The 16,917-nt window shown below is 47.0% G+C and overlaps 9 protein-coding genes across 9 annotated transcripts; 3 read left to right on the plus strand and 6 right to left on the minus strand.

The window, feature by feature from the left end:
* Positions 1-141: 141 nt before the first annotated feature.
* On the minus strand, positions 142-518 carry LY89DRAFT_738929 (uncharacterized protein; the record flags this gene model as incomplete). The annotated part of the gene is made up of 2 exons (XM_018220419.1): positions 142-340; positions 394-518. The coding sequence occupies 2 exons, from the start codon at positions 516-518 to the stop codon at positions 142-144; spliced, it is 324 nt and encodes a 107-aa protein (XP_018065850.1).
* Positions 519-3,160: 2,642 nt separating this feature from the next.
* On the plus strand, positions 3,161-3,603 carry LY89DRAFT_738931 (uncharacterized protein; the record flags this gene model as incomplete). The annotated part of the gene is made up of 2 exons (XM_018220420.1): positions 3,161-3,417; positions 3,543-3,603. The coding sequence occupies 2 exons, from the start codon at positions 3,161-3,163 to the stop codon at positions 3,601-3,603; spliced, it is 318 nt and encodes a 105-aa protein (XP_018065851.1).
* Positions 3,604-4,135: 532 nt separating this feature from the next.
* Positions 4,136-4,729, minus strand: LY89DRAFT_559963 (uncharacterized protein; the record flags this gene model as incomplete). Its single annotated transcript, XM_018208444.1, has 1 exon — positions 4,136-4,729. A coding segment is annotated over one exon (594 nt), but the record flags the coding sequence as incomplete, so codon positions are not given.
* A 2,405-nt stretch (positions 4,730-7,134) lies between these two features.
* LY89DRAFT_758171 (uncharacterized protein) lies at positions 7,135-7,980 on the minus strand (the record flags this gene model as incomplete). Its single annotated transcript, XM_018221425.1, has 1 exon — positions 7,135-7,980. A coding segment is annotated over one exon (744 nt), but the record flags the coding sequence as incomplete, so codon positions are not given.
* Positions 7,981-8,197: 217 nt separating this feature from the next.
* On the plus strand, positions 8,198-9,172 carry LY89DRAFT_722641 (orotidine-5'-monophosphate decarboxylase; the record flags this gene model as incomplete). Its single annotated transcript, XM_018218746.1, has 3 exons — positions 8,198-8,456; positions 8,506-8,796; positions 8,847-9,172. The coding sequence occupies exons 1-3, from the start codon at positions 8,300-8,302 to the stop codon at positions 9,170-9,172; spliced, it is 774 nt and encodes a 257-aa protein (XP_018065854.1). The 5' UTR covers positions 8,198-8,299.
* Positions 9,173-9,429: 257 nt separating this feature from the next.
* LY89DRAFT_226528 (putative immune-responsive protein) lies at positions 9,430-11,224 on the minus strand. Its single transcript, XM_018205995.1, has 2 exons — positions 10,678-11,224; positions 9,430-10,627 (listed from the first exon to the last, which is right to left on the minus strand). Exons 1-2 carry the CDS (start codon positions 10,915-10,917, stop codon positions 9,437-9,439), a joined length of 1,431 nt encoding a protein of 476 aa, XP_018065855.1. The 5' UTR covers positions 10,918-11,224; the 3' UTR covers positions 9,430-9,436.
* Positions 11,121-13,762, minus strand: LY89DRAFT_226498 (uncharacterized protein). Its single transcript, XM_018205994.1, has 7 exons — positions 13,525-13,762; positions 13,334-13,440; positions 12,958-13,281; positions 12,475-12,912; positions 12,171-12,427; positions 11,591-12,124; positions 11,121-11,541 (listed from the first exon to the last, which is right to left on the minus strand). The coding sequence occupies exons 1-7, from the start codon at positions 13,660-13,662 to the stop codon at positions 11,324-11,326; spliced, it is 2,016 nt and encodes a 671-aa protein (XP_018065856.1). The 5' UTR covers positions 13,663-13,762; the 3' UTR covers positions 11,121-11,323.
* Positions 13,763-14,401: 639 nt separating this feature from the next.
* Positions 14,402-15,319, plus strand: LY89DRAFT_654124 (uncharacterized protein; the record flags this gene model as incomplete). The annotated part of the gene is made up of 1 exon (XM_018212282.1): positions 14,402-15,319. One exon carries the CDS (start codon positions 14,402-14,404, stop codon positions 15,317-15,319), a length of 918 nt encoding a protein of 305 aa, XP_018065857.1.
* Positions 15,320-15,419: 100 nt separating this feature from the next.
* On the minus strand, positions 15,420-16,462 carry LY89DRAFT_688738 (short chain dehydrogenase). The gene is made up of 2 exons (XM_018215763.1): positions 15,526-16,462; positions 15,420-15,442 (listed from the first exon to the last, which is right to left on the minus strand). Exon 1 carries the CDS (start codon positions 16,261-16,263, stop codon positions 15,538-15,540), a length of 726 nt encoding a protein of 241 aa, XP_018065858.1. The 5' UTR covers positions 16,264-16,462; the 3' UTR covers positions 15,420-15,442; positions 15,526-15,537.
* Between the last annotated feature and the right edge of the window lie 455 nt (positions 16,463-16,917).

Here is a 16,917-nt window from a genome sequence, read left to right on the forward strand (position 1 = left end):
CCCCAACTATCATGTGTCAGCTTCTCATCACCTCAAAGACAACCTTGGTTGAGAACTCACCAAAAATATCCATAGCCGCATCACAATTATCGATCGCATCTTTTAATGTGGCTAGAGTGAAAGTGACGTTGAAAGGGGTTGCTATCGCGTTATCAGTCGAAGTAGATAGTCAAGATCAATGTCGTTAAAGATTGTGCTCCAATTCAAATAGGTTGTGGCCAGATCTTTAAAATCATCTAAGTCTATTGGGATCGGTTTGATGATATAAGGTGGGTTGCGGGATTGAACAGGTGGCGATGCCTCAATCCAGTTCACGACACCTCGACCATCTGACTTCCATCTTGCACTGAGTTAGCTCATGTTGTGCTCAGGAGAGGAGAAGGTTTATCTTACCTGAACAGTTCATTTCTATCATCGGCAGTCTTGAGAAAGTCTCTCCACTCCTGGGTAGTAAGCTGAATGCCACCGAACAATAGAATATGGTTTAGCAGTGTGTTCTCCGGCATGTCAAAGTTCATTGTATCAAGACACAAACGTCCTTGGCCACGATTTCTCAGGAGATAGCCTCTGATCTCCTCGTATCGGGGCAAGAAACTTGAACACTAGCTTCTGTGGGTGGCCCGGTTCCGGTTGGAGATGAGACGTTGAGATTGGGATTATTGACAAACAATACTCTTTTATCGGCCCGACTTGTCGCTTTGTCGGCAACAAGTTGCGTCATTTTCGCTCTGCGGCGTCTGTCGTTCTCGAAGTTTGTTGCAGATAGTACAGAGGGAGACATTGAAATATCCAGGTCAATCAAGTCCTTATTGTGTTCCTGGGTATTGAAAAGGTTGACTGTTCCATACTGAACGCTAAATCTGCTACCGAGGCATTTCGGACCCATTTTGATGGCATCGGTATAACTTCTTGCATGCACCGTCCAGAAGTCTTTATGGTTCAGAGACTCGAAATAAGGTAGTGGTATTGGATAAAAATCGACGACATCCAAGTTTTTAGGGAGAGGAGGAACTTCGGGCCCAACCAAAGTATGAAGGTGAGTATAGTTGTTCAGCCATGAGTAGTTATAGCAGCCCGCAGAGGAGAGTCCGTTGCCGGCATTGTAGGGTGGTATTTGGATCCCTGAAGTAATAGAGTCGGTAACGCCACCTAAGATCTGCTCATATTAGCAGAAGAACAATCGAATATGGGGCAATATTGTTTAGACTTGCCACTTCTTCCTTGGCGAAGCCCAACTCAGCTAAGCATTGATCCTCAAAATACGGCTCAACATCATCGGCCGTTTTGCCTTGTAGCTTGCAGATTCTTTTCCAGACTCCATGCTAAGATATGTTAGCAAGTTCTTTTCAAGACGCAAAATTATACGCTTCTTACGGAAATCTCATGAACAAGAATAACCGCTACTCGGAACTCGTCAAGCATTCGTTCTGCAGACAGGAGATCATCTCTCAGCAATGGCTCCAAAACCTCCAAAGCTAGCTCAACCACTGCTCGATCAGTTTCTGATTCGTGTCGAGTTCTGCCATAGGCAAACGTATCATCCGGTAGACCGGTAAAGATCGATGTTTTTCAACTTTCAATTGTAAAATCGATCTCCTCGAAAATATCCTGCAGTTGTGTCCTAAACCCTGGCCGAATACCGCCTTGAGAATTCTTAGCGGCAGGAGGCGCCCGAAGACGAAGGAGTTGGTTTCCTTTCCACTCATCTGGTATGTTGTTCTCTATGGAGCTGTACTGCCCATCAACCATGGTTGACCACCTGAAAACTGTGAGTGTTACGAGATAGCCATAGGTGGAGAAAGATTACCAAGAAACGAGCTCGTGCTGTTCTATGAAATGACTTGCCAGTCTCAAGCTTGGCTGTAAGATTCTCCAGACTCGATCATCGCTAGCCTAGGGAGCATGAGTTTAGAAATTCAGACCAGGTTGCAATAACTTACACACCAGTATCCATTAAGATTACCAGGTAAAATTTGAAATGGAACACTTGCAACAATCTTCGAGCGCCACTTGTCTCGCGTAAACAGAGGGTTGATCGGATTGTTAATAGGCATCCCGAAAGTGAAATACATGGGCGCAAATGCATTCATATCCCGCAACTCATTCGTCGAGAACTTAAGGAACGTGGCCCTCTGATAGTTCTCGTATTTCTCATTTTGCTTTTGCTGATTGGCAGTGGTGGCTAATGTCGGAGATGGAATTGGTGTGAGGCCAGACTTTCCTGTCCCCGCAAGCGGTTTGTGCTTTGGACCAGTAGGATGTACATACTTGCGTGCCAATTCTGTCAAAGCCACCTTACGTGAGGCTTTTCCTGATGCTGTATTCATGATGATGCAGAGACAGTCTCGTGACCAGAGGAGATCGGAAATTTCTAGTCCACAAACTGTGTTAAGTCAAGTTATCTTTGCATCAAGGATGCTAGGATGATCTGTTGAAAGTTTTAATGTCTTTGATCTCATTGTACACATGTCAATGCGTTGAAAGGAAGATTGTCGAATCCAATTCCGGTAGATTGGCTACAAACAAAGAAACAAGTTTAAATCTGACAGTGATACAAAGGATTCAGCAAGAACGAATATCAATAATCAAATGGGTATCAATCAATACATATTCTGTCTGATCTATAAACATCAAGATCGCTCCCGTTTCGCCGGAATGTCCCCGAAAAGACATCCTAATTAAGCGAATCTCCATCTATCACAAGAATTCAAATAAAATCTCTATCTATCTCTAAGAATATCACAGGCCTATAGCAGCTCTCATTACCCTTCCGATCCTCTGCTCATAGTTCCCTGCCGAATCGCTCTCCCTCTTCTCCACACCAAACTTCACATCCCCGTCCGCGTCCAAACTTCTCGGCACGGAAGTTGGCTTACAAACAGAAGTCGTAGAAGTCTTCGTGACATACACCACACTTGTACTCGTTACTTTCGCTGTACTAGTCACCACTGAGGTTGACGTAAGCGTCATTCGGGACGTCTCTGTTGTATGGGATGTGGATGTGCTGGTTACCGTCACGTGAGACGTTTCTGTGGTCCGGGACGTCGAGGTTGTGTACGAAGTTGAGGTCGTGACGCTGGTACTGGTTACAATATGTGTAGATGTAGTCGTGGAAGAGCAAATTCCTGAGGTGTGGATGGAGACTGAGGTTATGTAGATTATGGCTGTTGGTGTGACGCAGTATCCGGATGATATTGATGATGCCTTTGACGATGTTACACTAGGATGGGAGGAGCTGGATGTTTTGGATGATGCGGGTGATGATCCAAAAGATGTTGTCCACGGAGTTGAGGAGCTCAGTGAGAGAGTGCTGGAAGCCAGCGATGACAACACTTGCGAGCTTGACGCTAAAGACAAAGACGTTGAAGATGAGGACAGAAGTGAAGAGCTACTAGCAGACGAGAGTGTCAGAGAAATGTAGATAGATAACTTCGAAGACGACAAGCTCGTTTGGAGCAAGGTAGAAGACTGTAATAAAGAGGCTTGCGCGCTTGTGGAAATCTCTGTAGAAGATATGCTTGAAGCCTGACTAGTTGCACTAGACAGAGGTATCGTTTGGGAAGTCCCACTCGAACTGAGTATTTGAGACGTCATCGAGGCTAGATTTGAGGATGTTGAGAGCGAAGATAACGTGCTACTTGGCAATGAGCTTGAACTCAGCGGAAGGGAGTTGCTTATCGAGGTAGAAAGAAGACTCCACGTGGTGCTGGCAAGCGAGGAAACTATAAGAGAATTCAACTGTACTGACGTTGAAGGGGATTGAGTAGAGCTCAACACCACACTACTAGAAAGAGAGTCAGCGATTCCGTCAATCACCGGAGATTCTCTGGAAGAAGACAAACCTGGAACTGGGACCCGGAGTACTCAATGAGGTTGAAAAATCAGATTGACTTATTGAGATTTGGCTCGTGCTTGTCGGGATAATTGAGAGTGCAGATGTCGAGATGGAGGAAGGCAACGGGCTGATGACCTCGCTCGTACTTGTCGGCATAGACGTATCGGAAGATGTGGATGATAAAGGAACAGTCGTCGTAGTTGTTACCGTACTAATCAAGCTGGATTGCACTGCAAGAGTGGAACTTGAGCTGGCGGGATTACCCAGGGAAGAACTCGGCAGGGAAACCACAGGGCAAGATTGGACATTGACAACGTTAGTGTCCATCGTGACCGTTGCCTCTAGAGCAAAGGCTCCCCCATTTAAAACAGCAGCCGTGTTCATTGTAATCGAGGCCCCTGCAAGTATGTTTCCTGAGAAAGAACTTCCAGCTCCGAGCGTGGCGGATGTTCCCACAGCCCAGTAAACATTGCATGCTAGAGCACCACCTGAAATCACGACACCCGAGCCTGCAGCGGTAATGAGCGAAGTTCCAATCTGAAAGTACCAAGCATCGCTGGCAGAACCAGTGCCCGCAAGCGTCAAGATCCCAGTGATGGCCGCGGACGTGCTGAAACTGTATGTTCCTGGAGGCAGGCTCGTGCCACCTAGATCACCAGTGAGGATAGTACCTCCACTCAACCCAACCAGATCGTTGTATGTAGAAGTAGCATCGCTGAGTGCATTCGTGGTTTGACCGCCAATGAACTCGGTCCCTGTGTATACACCTGGTGGAAACCCTATGATAGAAGTGCCCGCTGTACCGATGTCGCCGGTGATACTCGTTGGTCCAGTATTGGTGATACTAGTCTGACTGAGGACCCCGAAGGACGCTGCGGATTCTAGATTTATCTCGACTTGTTAGATCCTGAACAATTAAAACAAGGGTTGGGTATACTTGAGCTGAGCTCAAAGCTGCACTAGCTAAAAGAATTGAGAAGGCTAATCTCATGGTGGACTTTTTCGAAGAAGGATGTTGGTTATTATGGGGAAGAATCCAAAGTGAGAGGGATAAAGCTTGCTATGAGAGCAAGGATGCGCAAGCAGGCCACAACTTATAGAAGGGGCAGACATCATGTTGGACGTAAACTGGCAGCAGAACGAAAGAAAATTTCAATTGTTTAGACGAAGGCATATGGTAGGTCAATTGCTCGAGCTCAGATACTCAATATTGCTAGCCGTGATTGCAACCAAATGCAGACAGCTTATCTCGTATTACCGCCTGCTTCACTCCTGCAAGCGTAGTGATGAAGATAAAAATCCAGTTGTACGACTGTCTGTAGAACAAATATGTCTCGACGACAACATCGAATGATGCTGTTGCGTGGGAATTTGCCAAAAGTCTCATTGGTTGAGACATTTGGCGCATGCATCTTTTGCAGAGAGAGTGGTGTTCTCGAAGATAGCTTTTCGGAAAGAGGATACAAACGAATACTTCAGCTGCACATTGTGCTCAACAACTCAATTAGGGATTTAATCTTATAACTTGCGCTTTACGACGCCAACAGTCAATCAAGGCATCACTCGCGTGAACCTCGAGGAAGATCATCAGGTCCCGTAGATTTTAAGCCCAATGAAAATGGTGTGCCTTGAACAACAAGCGATTTAACCAAATGGGACAGAATAAGAGGGGCCCATGACATCACTTAGGTCTCAGACCCTTTGAATGGCGTTTATCGAAAAGTCCAACTGAGACATTCGATAAAGCAACATCGAGAATCTCGACGGCTCAATTGAACGGTGAGCAGCATGCGGGATAAAAGCACCAACCGTAATTGTCATACGGTCTTCTGGCAATCAACAGCTGAGATGGGCCCGTTGCAACAGGTGCCGTAAGAATGCCGAAAGTAAGCAATTGATGGAGGAGAAGTGGGAATGCGAGAAATGAAAATTTTACGTCTCGGCAGCCTTGGCGCCTGATTCAAGGCAAATCACGGGGATTTGGTAAAGTACATCAAACTCGCAAAGAAAACAGAGGGCATACTAGAGTCATTGTAAACGGGATACTGGCGCAGAACTACTCTCTTATGTGATAGGGAATGAGTCTCAAAATGTCGAATCAAGCACGTGACATGTCCATCTTAGAGGCACGCTCGGTTTGTCTCGAAGTCAACCGAGGACCAATAAAAAATAGAGCCTCTTTAAGAACTCTCTACAATTTATTGCACGTCGACGTTTAGAACTTTATTGCGACTACTCAACTCCAGAAGAAGGCTGTGTCTAATTTTATTTTGGGTTGTAGATTTATTAGTACAATCCTTCGAATCCAAGCAATCGAGCATCGCGAGCAGAGGAGGTTCCTAGGAATTCCACCAACTTGCTAAATCGTATTTCATAAAATACTCTCTGTGTCTTGTTGCGACTCACCACCGTTGGGAATAGTAAGTAATTGACTGCTGCTGGTTCTTACTATTGTCTTCCCTCATAAATTCATCACCCCTGAATTAAGCGAGCGACCCTCCTATTGTCCCCATCCTGCTCGCTTATATTGACGCCGTAATAAACAGTACGAAGCTTTACAACTCACCAAATCGAATATTTGACAATGCTAAAACCACAGTATTGTGAGAAATCGGAGCGCTGCGAGCATTTCCCTCCAGATAATTATATAATCTCACCTGTTCTCACCTGTTTCCCTCCTTTCTCCCAAGCTTCGACAACACTCTCAATTCTCATACCAGCAGCAAACTCAAAGCACTCCTCACAGCCAACATCAACCTCACCACCATCCAATTCTCTTCATACCACCACCATCACCACCACCATCATCATGCCCGTCTCAAACAACACACGATCGAAGCACGCCGGCGTCTTCCTCGTGCTTCCCAATCCCCCCTGACGTCACCGACAACGAGCCAATCCACGCTCATCAGAGGCAGCGCAGTCACAGGTACCAGAGTGGTTCCAAGGTTGGAAGGGGAGGATCCATTGGGAGGAGTTCGAGTGGGACGATATGAAGGAAGAAAGATTGGCGAAGAAGAAGGAGGAGAGAAAGAGACAAGCGAAGAAGCGGGGGATCATTGGGGCGGCGGCCCGGAGCAAGAAGTGGAGGGAGGGACGACAGGGAGCGATGGTGGCTTTGTGTGGACGGGACAGGGGAAGATTCGTGAAGCAGTAACTTTTGGGAGTGGAATGAATAGACTGTGCTTTCTGTGCCTCTGACAATTTGATATAAAATATGCATGTGAGATCGTGAAATGCTGTGCAAAATCCTTGATTGCTGTCTTTCCAATGCAAACCTGATAATCCAAAATAAACCTGGCCGCAAGTACTGTACCATCACAATCCACTCACCATCAACTCCAGATGTCTCGTCAGCCCACGACCAAGCATCGCACTTCAATGCTTTCACGAGATACTGCTCAACCAACTTGAGAAGGATCGCGAAAAGAAGCATGAGCACAACAGTTTCCACCCTCCGCTCTGCTATCAAAACACTGCAACAGAAGCACCTCATCCACCTTCATCCCACTCAAGTACCAGAACTTCTGTTCATCCCTATGCTTCACGCCATAAGTCTCTCCAATCCGATCTGGATAGACATGGGTAATTTTAATTAAGTCCTTTTTTCTCATATTTTTCGAATCCGCAACTGCAAGGTGATACTCCAGAACTGGCCCTTTGAGAGGTCTCCAGATATTGATGAGCCGAATCCGTTCGCCTTCGAACTTCTTTCTTGTTGCTTCGGGAACATGCATTTCGTAGCGCATCAAAGCTGCCTTGGGTGTTTGATCCACATGGACTTTGTTGACAGGCCGCTGCTGGGAACGATCATTTGTAACTTTGCGGATACAGTGATCGAAGATGAAAACTTCTTTTGCGCCACTGACTTGCTTTAAGATAAGGTTGATGATGGCGGGGTAGTAGGATTCCTCGACCTGGACTGGATCATCGAAGTCGAGTTCTATGTTCAAAGGCTCATGCACGGGTTGGAAAGAGTTCTGGTCTAAGGAGAACTCGGCTTCGTGGCCTCGTATGTCCTGAATCATGACTTCAACTTCATCATGGCCGTAGTTCTTGGTTCCTGATCCTGAAGGGTGAGTGACGTGGAACTCTGGCTTAGATCCATCCTTTGGAGGAGCGTAAAAGTGTAACGTACTTCGGACAGAGTTTGATCAGACCATTGGAAGTGTAGAAAGATTGGTAGCAAAGTCTTCTTGGAAATACAATGATTTTAAGTTATGAAAACATTTGAAAGAAGTAAGGAGACGCGACTTAAGCTGCCAAGCGAAGGAGTAGCTGTGGTAATTGGGCCCATCTTGTAAGGTGAATACCTTCCGCAAAGAGGACCAGTGCTCCAAAGAGAGCATATAAAAACCATTTGGGGATCTTGGCTCAAGCTCTTCAGACAACTACCTCTACCACCAAGAGCCAGCTTCGTCTTCAAAACTCTCAAATCAGCTTCTCAAACAACACATCTTCACAATGTCTTCAAAATCCACCCTTCCCTACGCAACCCGCGCAAAGTACCACTCCCACCCCGTTGCAAGACTCCTCTTCAGAACCGCCGTAACCAAGAAATCAAACCTAATCCTCTCAGCCGACATGCTAACTACAAAGTCCCTCCTCGACCTCGCAGATCGTAAGTCCTCTTTCCCCTTCTTCCTCCCTCCCTCTAACAATCCCCGCAGTCCTCGGCCCCGACATCGCCGTCTTCAAAACCCACATCGACATGATCTCCGACCTCGCCCCCTCCACAATCACCTCCCTCAAAGCCCTCGCTACAAAACACGACTTCCTCATCTTCGAAGACCGGAAGTTCATCGATATCGGAAAGACGGTCCAACACCAGTACCACGGTGGCGCTCTCCACATCTCCGAGTTCGCACACATCGTAAACGCCAGTGTGCTCGGCGGCGAAGGGATAATCGATGCGTTGGAACAAGTGATTCGCTCTCCCGCCTTTCCGTATAAGGATGAGCGTGCGCTGCTTATTCTAGCGGAGATGACAACTGAGGGATCGCTGGCTAAGGAAAGTATACCAGGGCCAGTGTTGCGATTGCGAGGAAGTATCGAGATTCCGTGATTGGGTTTGTGGCTACGAAGACCCTGAGCGATGTTTCTGGTACGAGGGACCACGATGAGGATTTTGTGGTTTTCACTACGGGTGTGAATGCCAGTGTTGAGGGAGATAGTTTGGGACAGCGGTATCAGACTCCAACACAGGCTGTGAAAGGTGGCTCGGACTTTGTGATCGTTGGGAGGGGTATCTATGCTGCTGAAGATCCGGTTGAGGCTGCGAAGATGTATCAGAAGGAGGCTTGGGATGCGTATTTGGTGAGGACGGGTCAGAAGTAAGGCGACTTGCTTTGGAGGTTCTGGTAGTGAAATAAAAGCGATGATTACACCAGCTTAATGAGAAGTGTAAAGTGAAAGAAGTGAGATGGCTGTCGGTTTTGGTGCAATACCCTTCTGCTTGGGTCCCAAGCTGAACAGCGCACACAGCGCACATAGCGCAGATAGCGCAAATCAGTGCAGAAAACTGAAACAGAAGGGAAGCATTTCTCGAGGCATGTCTATCTATATTAACACAAAATGTGAGTCTTGACGTAAAAGAGGAGTTCAAGCAATAGGATTCTTCGTCACCCCCCCAAGCAACTCACATAACTTCATCATGTCATCACATCCATCCAGCCCTAAGCACAATCTCTCAATTTCGTCCCTTGTCTCATCATCAATAACTCCCTTCATCAACCCCCTATACTTCTCCACGATCTCCCCATTCGACAACTCAGGATCCACACCCCTCGTACTGACAACATGCGCTTGAATCGTGGTTCCATCCTTGAATTTGAGCTCCGCTTGCTGCTCAAATCCTTTCCACTCCTTATTCAGCTTACACTTCATCTTCTCAACAAGACCCCAAGTGACGTCGCGATCAAGCATATCTTGCCGGAATTGTTGCGGCATGACCTCCTTATCAACCATCTGAGTAACTGCCACATACATGCAGCTCATCTGTGCACCGACGCTCGTGAGTGGACGCTGGACCTCGAATCCACCATGGGAGTACGACACATCACCCATCTCAAGCGTGATGCTTTCGATATTATCGAGGTCTTGCATCTTCTCTTTATCCTGCTCTTGGAGGTTCCTGATGCAGTCAATCGTAGGATGTGTAGCTGCCATAGCTGAATAGGGTTTCAGCTTCACGTTCTCTGTCTTCCATACACTTCCCAAACCAGCTGTGAGTTCATCAATCTTGAATTGAGGATCATTCCCATTTCCTTTGGAGAACATGTCCAGAAAACCTCCGAATTCGCGCTCGTAGACTTTCTTGATACCGATATAGCCACCTCGAGCGAGAAGTGCTGCCATCAAGCCGTTGCGCGAAGGAAATCCGTGTTGCATTCTCTTTACTTCACTTTCAAACTGTGCCGACATGAGTCCGCATGCTTGGGTGCAAGCAATACCTAGCGCATCCTCGACTTGCGCAGCATTAAGGTCGAAAAGCTTCGAGACTGCAGCAGCGGATGCCGAAGGGCCAAAGACGGCGCCGGAATGCCAGCCTTGAGTCAAGATGTATGACCCGTGCAAGGCATTGCCCACACGAGGCCCAGTTTCCAGACCAACAAGGTAGGAAAGGAGAAACTGAGGACCCGAGACTGGCGACTTGAGCACCGGAAAAGACGCGAATAGAGCAGGAAGAAGAATCGAGTTGCTGTGGAGCGGAGCTTCGGAATGCCAGTCGTCAAGTTCAAACCCCTGTATGAACGTGCTATTGAGCAGAGCAGCTGTGAGAGGACTAATTTTCTGTGGTCTTGTCAGTATATAAACACTTGGATTCTGAATAAGCGACTTACTTTGTCCCAGCCAAACAGTGCACATTGACCAGGGGTTTCGATATCGAGGAAGACATTTACAGCTTTCTCGGACCATGGGAGATGAGCACCAACGAGAGCGCAGCCTATGCCATCGAGGATAAGGTATTTGGCACGTATCTGAACACTCTCTGGGATATCTGACAATTGGACAGAATCAATCCATGAACAAAGCTTGCCTGTAGGACCTTCAGGATCCATAGGTTGACTTGACTGTGCCATATTGAAGATTTCCTAAATTGGAGAGAATCCGATGAGCGAAAATTGAGGAGAGGATGCGATGTGTAGAGCTTCGTTGTTTCTTTTGCTTGGATTGTGAACCCCAAAGTGGAGTGCTCGCTCGGTGACCTAGAGTGAAGAGCGTTGGTGAGTGGTGATGAGTCCTAGTTAAACATACTTCGAGTTCTGGAAGGACGATATATATCCATTTCTGTATATTCGAATCGTGAAGGAAGATACGGCAAGCCGGAAATCGTCATAGGCGAATGTTTATGTCAAGCACCGTTCGCGGGCCGAAGTATGGGTCACATGACTGAAGCTTGAGCAACGAGCGGAGAGATCGTTGTGGTTAATCTATTCCGTCATATCACTGAGTTGATTTATATTGGTGTTACTACTAAGTTCCAGCCTAAGTAGCAGTCCAGGGAGGATACGAAAGAGAGTTGGAATCGATGTCGACGGGAAGGAATGCAGGAAAGCCAACGTCCCAAATCCAATCGGGGTCAGGCATCCCAAAATTGAAAGGATCATTCCCCAGATCAGGTGGTATTCCGTCTGGTAGAGGCAAGTGTCTAATGGAATTCGATTGATCTTCTTGGTTCGGCTCACCATTCAGATCATCGCCAACTTTTGCACATGGTCAGTTTGTAATTGATGGAATTATGGTGTATCTCACCAGAGACTTTGGACTCCATCGTGACTGGATGCATGTCGGATCTTCTTCCAAATTTCTCTCTCCATTGCCAAAGCGCATCGTGGAGTATGCTAGCTCCGAGTCTGCTTTTGACACTGAGACTCGGCTCTTCGTCTTTCCTCACTGATATTGATTGATGAACACCCCACAATTGTGTCAAAACAACGCAGACTCTGTATCGGACGTCGTTTTCTTGCACGGAGGCACTTTGCATCAGTGAGATGACGGAATTGAATGCTCGCTCTCCTTCATCTGCATCGATATATTTGGCATAGCTTGAATGAATGATTTTCATGATCAACATGGCTGCCATGGACAAGATATGGTTCCATCCGTCGGGTGCGTATCGCGTAAAGCCCCAGGAGCTTTCTGCGTTGGCACATTTATTTATCAACGTAAGTGCTGTGCAATACGCTTTTAAGATACCCTCTCTGCGAGCTTCCGGATTGTGCTTGACGAAGAAAAAATACGTTCGGAGTTGTAGTGATGCCATCAACAATAGAATTTGGTGAATTGCTAGAATACATCAGAATCGATACTTGGCTTGATGTCTGCAACCTACATGTAATTTTGTGGCCAATTTGACGTTCCAGATCTGCAAAATCTGCCTCAAGCATTGCTACGAGGATAAGACCTTCGTTCTCATCGGATTTTCGTTCGCGTTCAGCCATCACGTTGTTGGCTTTGGCAATAAATTTGCAAATGAGAAGGTGGTAGCGAAGATTATCAGGCAGCGTATATTGATTATCCAAAATACATGCTTGATCAATGACCCAGTCTGAAGGCAAGACGGACTGCTGACCTATACTTGCGGAGACACTGGATCACACTTAGCATTGGCTTCCAACACAAGAAGTTTGACCTACCATTGAGATGCAATATAGCATCCTGCCCACAGTTTGACAGCTTTTTGAAACTGCACTGGATCCAGTCGAGTCTTGACACGAAGAAAGTCTTGGACAACCTCTGGACGGTGAAGTCCGAGCTGCATCGAAGCTGTTTTCGCCATGTTCACCAACATAAATGATATGTCAGTAGTCATGGAATTCGTCGGGAATGGCCACAAAGATATGAGCAAGATAGCTTGAATAGTGTAGCGAGAATGAGGCATGACTGAGATAGTGTTCCAGATTAGACTCGTTACATGTTGACTTAGAGACGATAGCAGCTTCGGTCGTTTATCATAGTGTCGAGCTGCTACACTGATGATAGCCCAGAAAAGTAGAGGCGATGAAGCATAGCATGATTCGGGTGTAAGGGAAGAATCAATAATGTCGAGAAAATGATGATGGTGCTCGAAAAATCTAAGCTAATCAATATTTGGTCAGTGCATGTGGGGTGATGCTCACATTTGAAATAGATCCTTGATTTGTTCGGGGGAAAGCTGGACAAAACCAATACTTCTTGCCTGATCTGCCGTGTGCCTATCTTGTGAGATGTCTCTTGGTGGCGAGAATGGTCGCTGTCCTGGAGGAGCTGTGTTTAGGGAGACTTCTGGTACATGGATTGGAGAATCCTGTGGTGATTGCCCCTGTTGCAGATGTGGCGGGTCTACTATCTGGCGAGAAGTGTAGGAGAGTCCAGGCCCCAGTATAGGCTGTGCTGTTGATGCTCCTGATCCAGTGACCGATGAACGTAATCGTTCAATTTCCTCTGCGAGATCGTTGATTCTGCTGTGGGTAGTTAGTCCAGGGTCTTCACGATGGAAAGGCTAAATGAACGAACATTTTCTTGTTGTATCTCTTGTATTCTGTCTCAACTCGACATTCCAAGGATAGTTTCCGACATCGAGCACAAGGTTCAGCTGTGTTTGATGACTTATCACATTTCAGCTAGAAAGTGAGAAGCTTGCGGTTAGCTATTGGATCATGGCCATTGAAGCGTTGCTCATCGGGGAGAGCGTTCTGAGTAATCACCTTGGCTTGCCGGCACTCTCTGCACGCTATGCGTTTCTGCTTTTTTGGGTTACTGCGGTCGGGTTCTGGACTTGATGATGCACGTCTTCGCGGAGACTTGGAGGCCAGGGCTTGTGGTCTCCGAATTGAGTCTTCCATTTCCAGTCACGAGAGAATGGACAAAGGAGATACTACTGATAGAGAGATGAAATGCGAATGCGGGCCGTAACGCTACTAGCAAATAGGACGTGGACTAGGAAATGTAGAGGAAGACCAGAAGATAACAAGGAGAATAGGAACGGCGTGGTGATGCCCGAAAGCGGCCCGAGAACTCAAGGGCGAATCATACGCGAAAGTTTCTATACTGAAGAACAGTATCGCGGATCACTGATACGGGACTGACTTCCTGTCATTGAGAAAAGGGTGAAAACAGATGAAATAAAATATGTACTGCGCATCAGATTGGTTGAACAGTTGAAAGAGTGATTTGGTGAGAGTCAAGTCAAGTGAGTTTAAACTGTAGGTGCAGGGGCTCTCACCGCTTTCGTAACCAACATGATTCTGCCAACTCGCCGCGATTTTCGATTTTCCAACATCATGTCGAGCAAACGACAACACTTTTGGAACAGTCGGCCCAATGAGGGTAATGAGGGCCTTGCGACTTGTGCCAAGCAGACGCCTCTCTCCCACTCCACGGACGTTAATTGGATCACCATGTCGCCTGACATCGATGCTATCCAATGCTGAACGATTGGAATCTCGTCCTTTCTCATCGACGGTCGTTAGGAGCTCCTTCAAAAATGGACGTGACCAAGAATTCGAAAGGCTCGCGGAAGATTTCAAAGCAAAGAAGGAGCGTAAGAAACGACGAAGGGAATGGAGGAGGTATTACCTGTACATGGGATTTTTTGTCCCTGCCGGGATTTTCTGCCTCTGGTTCGATACCACTTACGACTCGAGTATCTGGAGAGGCCGAACACCCACCCCATTTACGATTGTCAAACGAGAGAATGTCTCATCAACCGCTTTCATACTGACCGTCCGGCCGCAGGTCAGTCAGCACCACCTACGCGACAACGATCCATATTCAGAGTTTTGGAACTTTGGGACTTGGGCTGTAAAGATCGTGCAACCCGAATTGCAGATTTCCAGATACTATACCCCTCTTCCTCCTCTCGACACCGATAGATCCGAAAAATTACGATTCTTGATACGTAAAATAGAAGACGGAGAGGTCTCGGTGTATCTGGATCGCCTGTCTGTTGGAGGGAAGGTGAAGCTGTATGAACCAACCGGCACAGCTGGGTTGAACAGCTCGGACGATGTTACAGATGTCGTTTTTCTAGCTGGCGGTACTGGCATCGCACCGGCAATGGGCTTTGCGTACAGCTTGCTAGAGAGGAAACATGCGAATGAAGGTCCAAGGATACACATTCTATGGGCAAACAGGAGAAGGGAAGACTGCTTAGGTGGTGATAGCCATAGCGGTACAACACCAAGGGAAGGTATTCGAAGGAATCGACTCGTCAAAGAACTGGACGATCTGCAACAGAAGCACCCGGATCGGTTGTTTGTGGATTACTTTGTTGATGAGGAAGGAACAACTATTGATGCGAACAGAATTTGGCAGGCTACGAAAACCACATCTGCCCAATCTGGCACGCCAACCAAAATGTTGCTTGTGTCCGGTCCAGAAGGCTTTGTGGATTATTTTGCTGGAATGAAGAAATGGGAAGATGGTGAACATAAGCAAGGGGATGTAGGTGGCTTGCTTGGTCGAATGAGACTGGAGGGTTGGAAGGTTCTCAAACTTTGAGATCCATATGCAATATGAGGCGAACAAAAGTCACTCGCGAAACCCAACATTTGGTCCTCAATTTCAGGTTGGCGAACCAACATTACTAGACATAGTGAATAATGGTTAATAGAGTCTGTTATAGTATGCCTGAAGTCCTTTCCACCCACCACCCATTTAATACTTTCTGTGCTTCGAGTGCTGACCTCGTTCTTCCGAACTACCAGATCCCCTCAATCCTACCATGGAATCGGTCCATGCCTATTACTATAAGTACCCGTCTCTCCATCCTTCCCCGCCGTCGCCAACCTCACCGCATTAATCGCTCCAACCTCAACCGACTCTCCATGCTCAGTATACCCATTCAAATTCGTCCTCACCAACCCCGGACACGTCACATTGATTTTCCACCCCTTCTCCCTATACCTCGCCGCATACACCCTCACCACCATATTCAGCGCACTCTTCGTGCTCCGATAAATCGGATACTCATCCTCAACCATCATCTCCCCAAACGAGCCCAGGATACTCGTCACAAACACCGCCCGCGGCACCTCAGCTTTCTCTAGCAGCGGCACGAACGTCTCGAACACTTGCATCGCCCCAAAAACATTCACGTCGTAGTTCTCGCGCATCACTTCTCGAATCGAGGATCCTGGTCCGGGTTGATATTTGTGATCGATGGCAATCCCAGCGTTGTTGATCAGTACATCGAGGCGTCCGAATTTCTTCTCTACTAAAGCTGCGGCGGCGGCGATGGATTCGTCGCTCGTGACGTCGATAGTGATGGGTTCTACGTTCTCTGCGTTGAGTTTTGCAGCGGCTTCTGAGCCGGACTTGGGATTGCGGCTCCCAAGTAAGATGTGGTAGGAGGGCTGTTCTTTTGCGAGTTTCTTAACGGTTTCGAGGCCGATTCCTTGGTTTGCTCCTGTAACTAGGACGATGGTTTTGTTTGTTGTTGTCATTTTGAAGGGTTGACTTTTCGACTGCGGATTTCTAGTGAATACGTTGTAGTGTCTTTCTGAGACAGAAAACCAAATGAGGTTCTATCAACAGTTTGGATTATCTTGTATTTATACTTGTTACTTGCTTTCTTCCATTTTCCCATATTCGGTGTTACCCGCGTCAGTGGTGTTGCATTCCATTCTGTGCTTTCGGACATAAAGAAGTCCTTAACACCGCATTAGCCTAATACTTGACAAGTGACGCTAATGATGCATCCAAGAAGGCATTAGCGAGTGTAACTCCGGACGATGACTAAAATTCAAAGACGGACATATCACTTCGTTCACGGCCGCAAAATGGGGAAATTTTCGCGAAGTTCCGTGACGGATTGCCAAATTTCTCGCCCAGTGGCTCATGGAAAACTCAGTGTGGTGTTATCGACCCTCTCTTCTCGTCTTCTGCCTGTTATCAAATGATTCCATCTTTTATTCTTTTGCTGGTAATGAATTTGGACAGACAGAAAATTCAAGATTCTAGATCTTTGCACAAATATAACTTCGCCGGAGCGATTCACTTCCTTTGATATGTTTGCTTGACAAAGTCAGCTTCTGGCCTTCAGCGCCTGCATCAGGATCCTGCACCAATCTCCTTGACATGTTCATCTTCTGTGCCAT

Source organism: Mollisia scopiformis (assembly GCF_001500285.1).
Source record: "Mollisia scopiformis unplaced genomic scaffold LY89scaffold_23, whole genome shotgun sequence".
NCBI lineage: Eukaryota > Fungi > Ascomycota > Leotiomycetes > Helotiales > Mollisiaceae > Mollisia > Mollisia scopiformis.

Excerpts from the sequence above, each read along its gene's own strand:
- LY89DRAFT_226528 (XM_018205995.1), bottom strand. The coding sequence starts at position 10,917 with ATGGCACAGTCAAGTCAACCTATGGATCCTGAAGGTCCTACAGGCAAG. Across the intron at positions 10,628-10,677 it reads CACTGTTTGGCTGGGACAAA|AAAATTAGTCCTCTCACAGC; the intron begins GTAAGTCGCTTA and ends ACAAGACCACAG.
- LY89DRAFT_226498 (XM_018205994.1), bottom strand. The coding sequence starts at position 13,662 with ATGGAAGACTCAATTCGGAGACCACAAGCCCTGGCCTCCAAGTCTCCG. Across the intron at positions 13,441-13,524 it reads GAGAGTGCCGGCAAGCCAAG|CTGAAATGTGATAAGTCATC; the intron begins GTGATTACTCAG and ends CTCACTTTCTAG. Across the intron at positions 12,913-12,957 it reads ATCAAGGATCTATTTCAAAT|ATTTTTCGAGCACCATCATC; the intron begins GTGAGCATCACC and ends TGATTAGCTTAG.
- LY89DRAFT_688738 (XM_018215763.1), bottom strand. The coding sequence starts at position 16,263 with ATGACAACAACAAACAAAACCATCGTCCTAGTTACAGGAGCAAACCAA.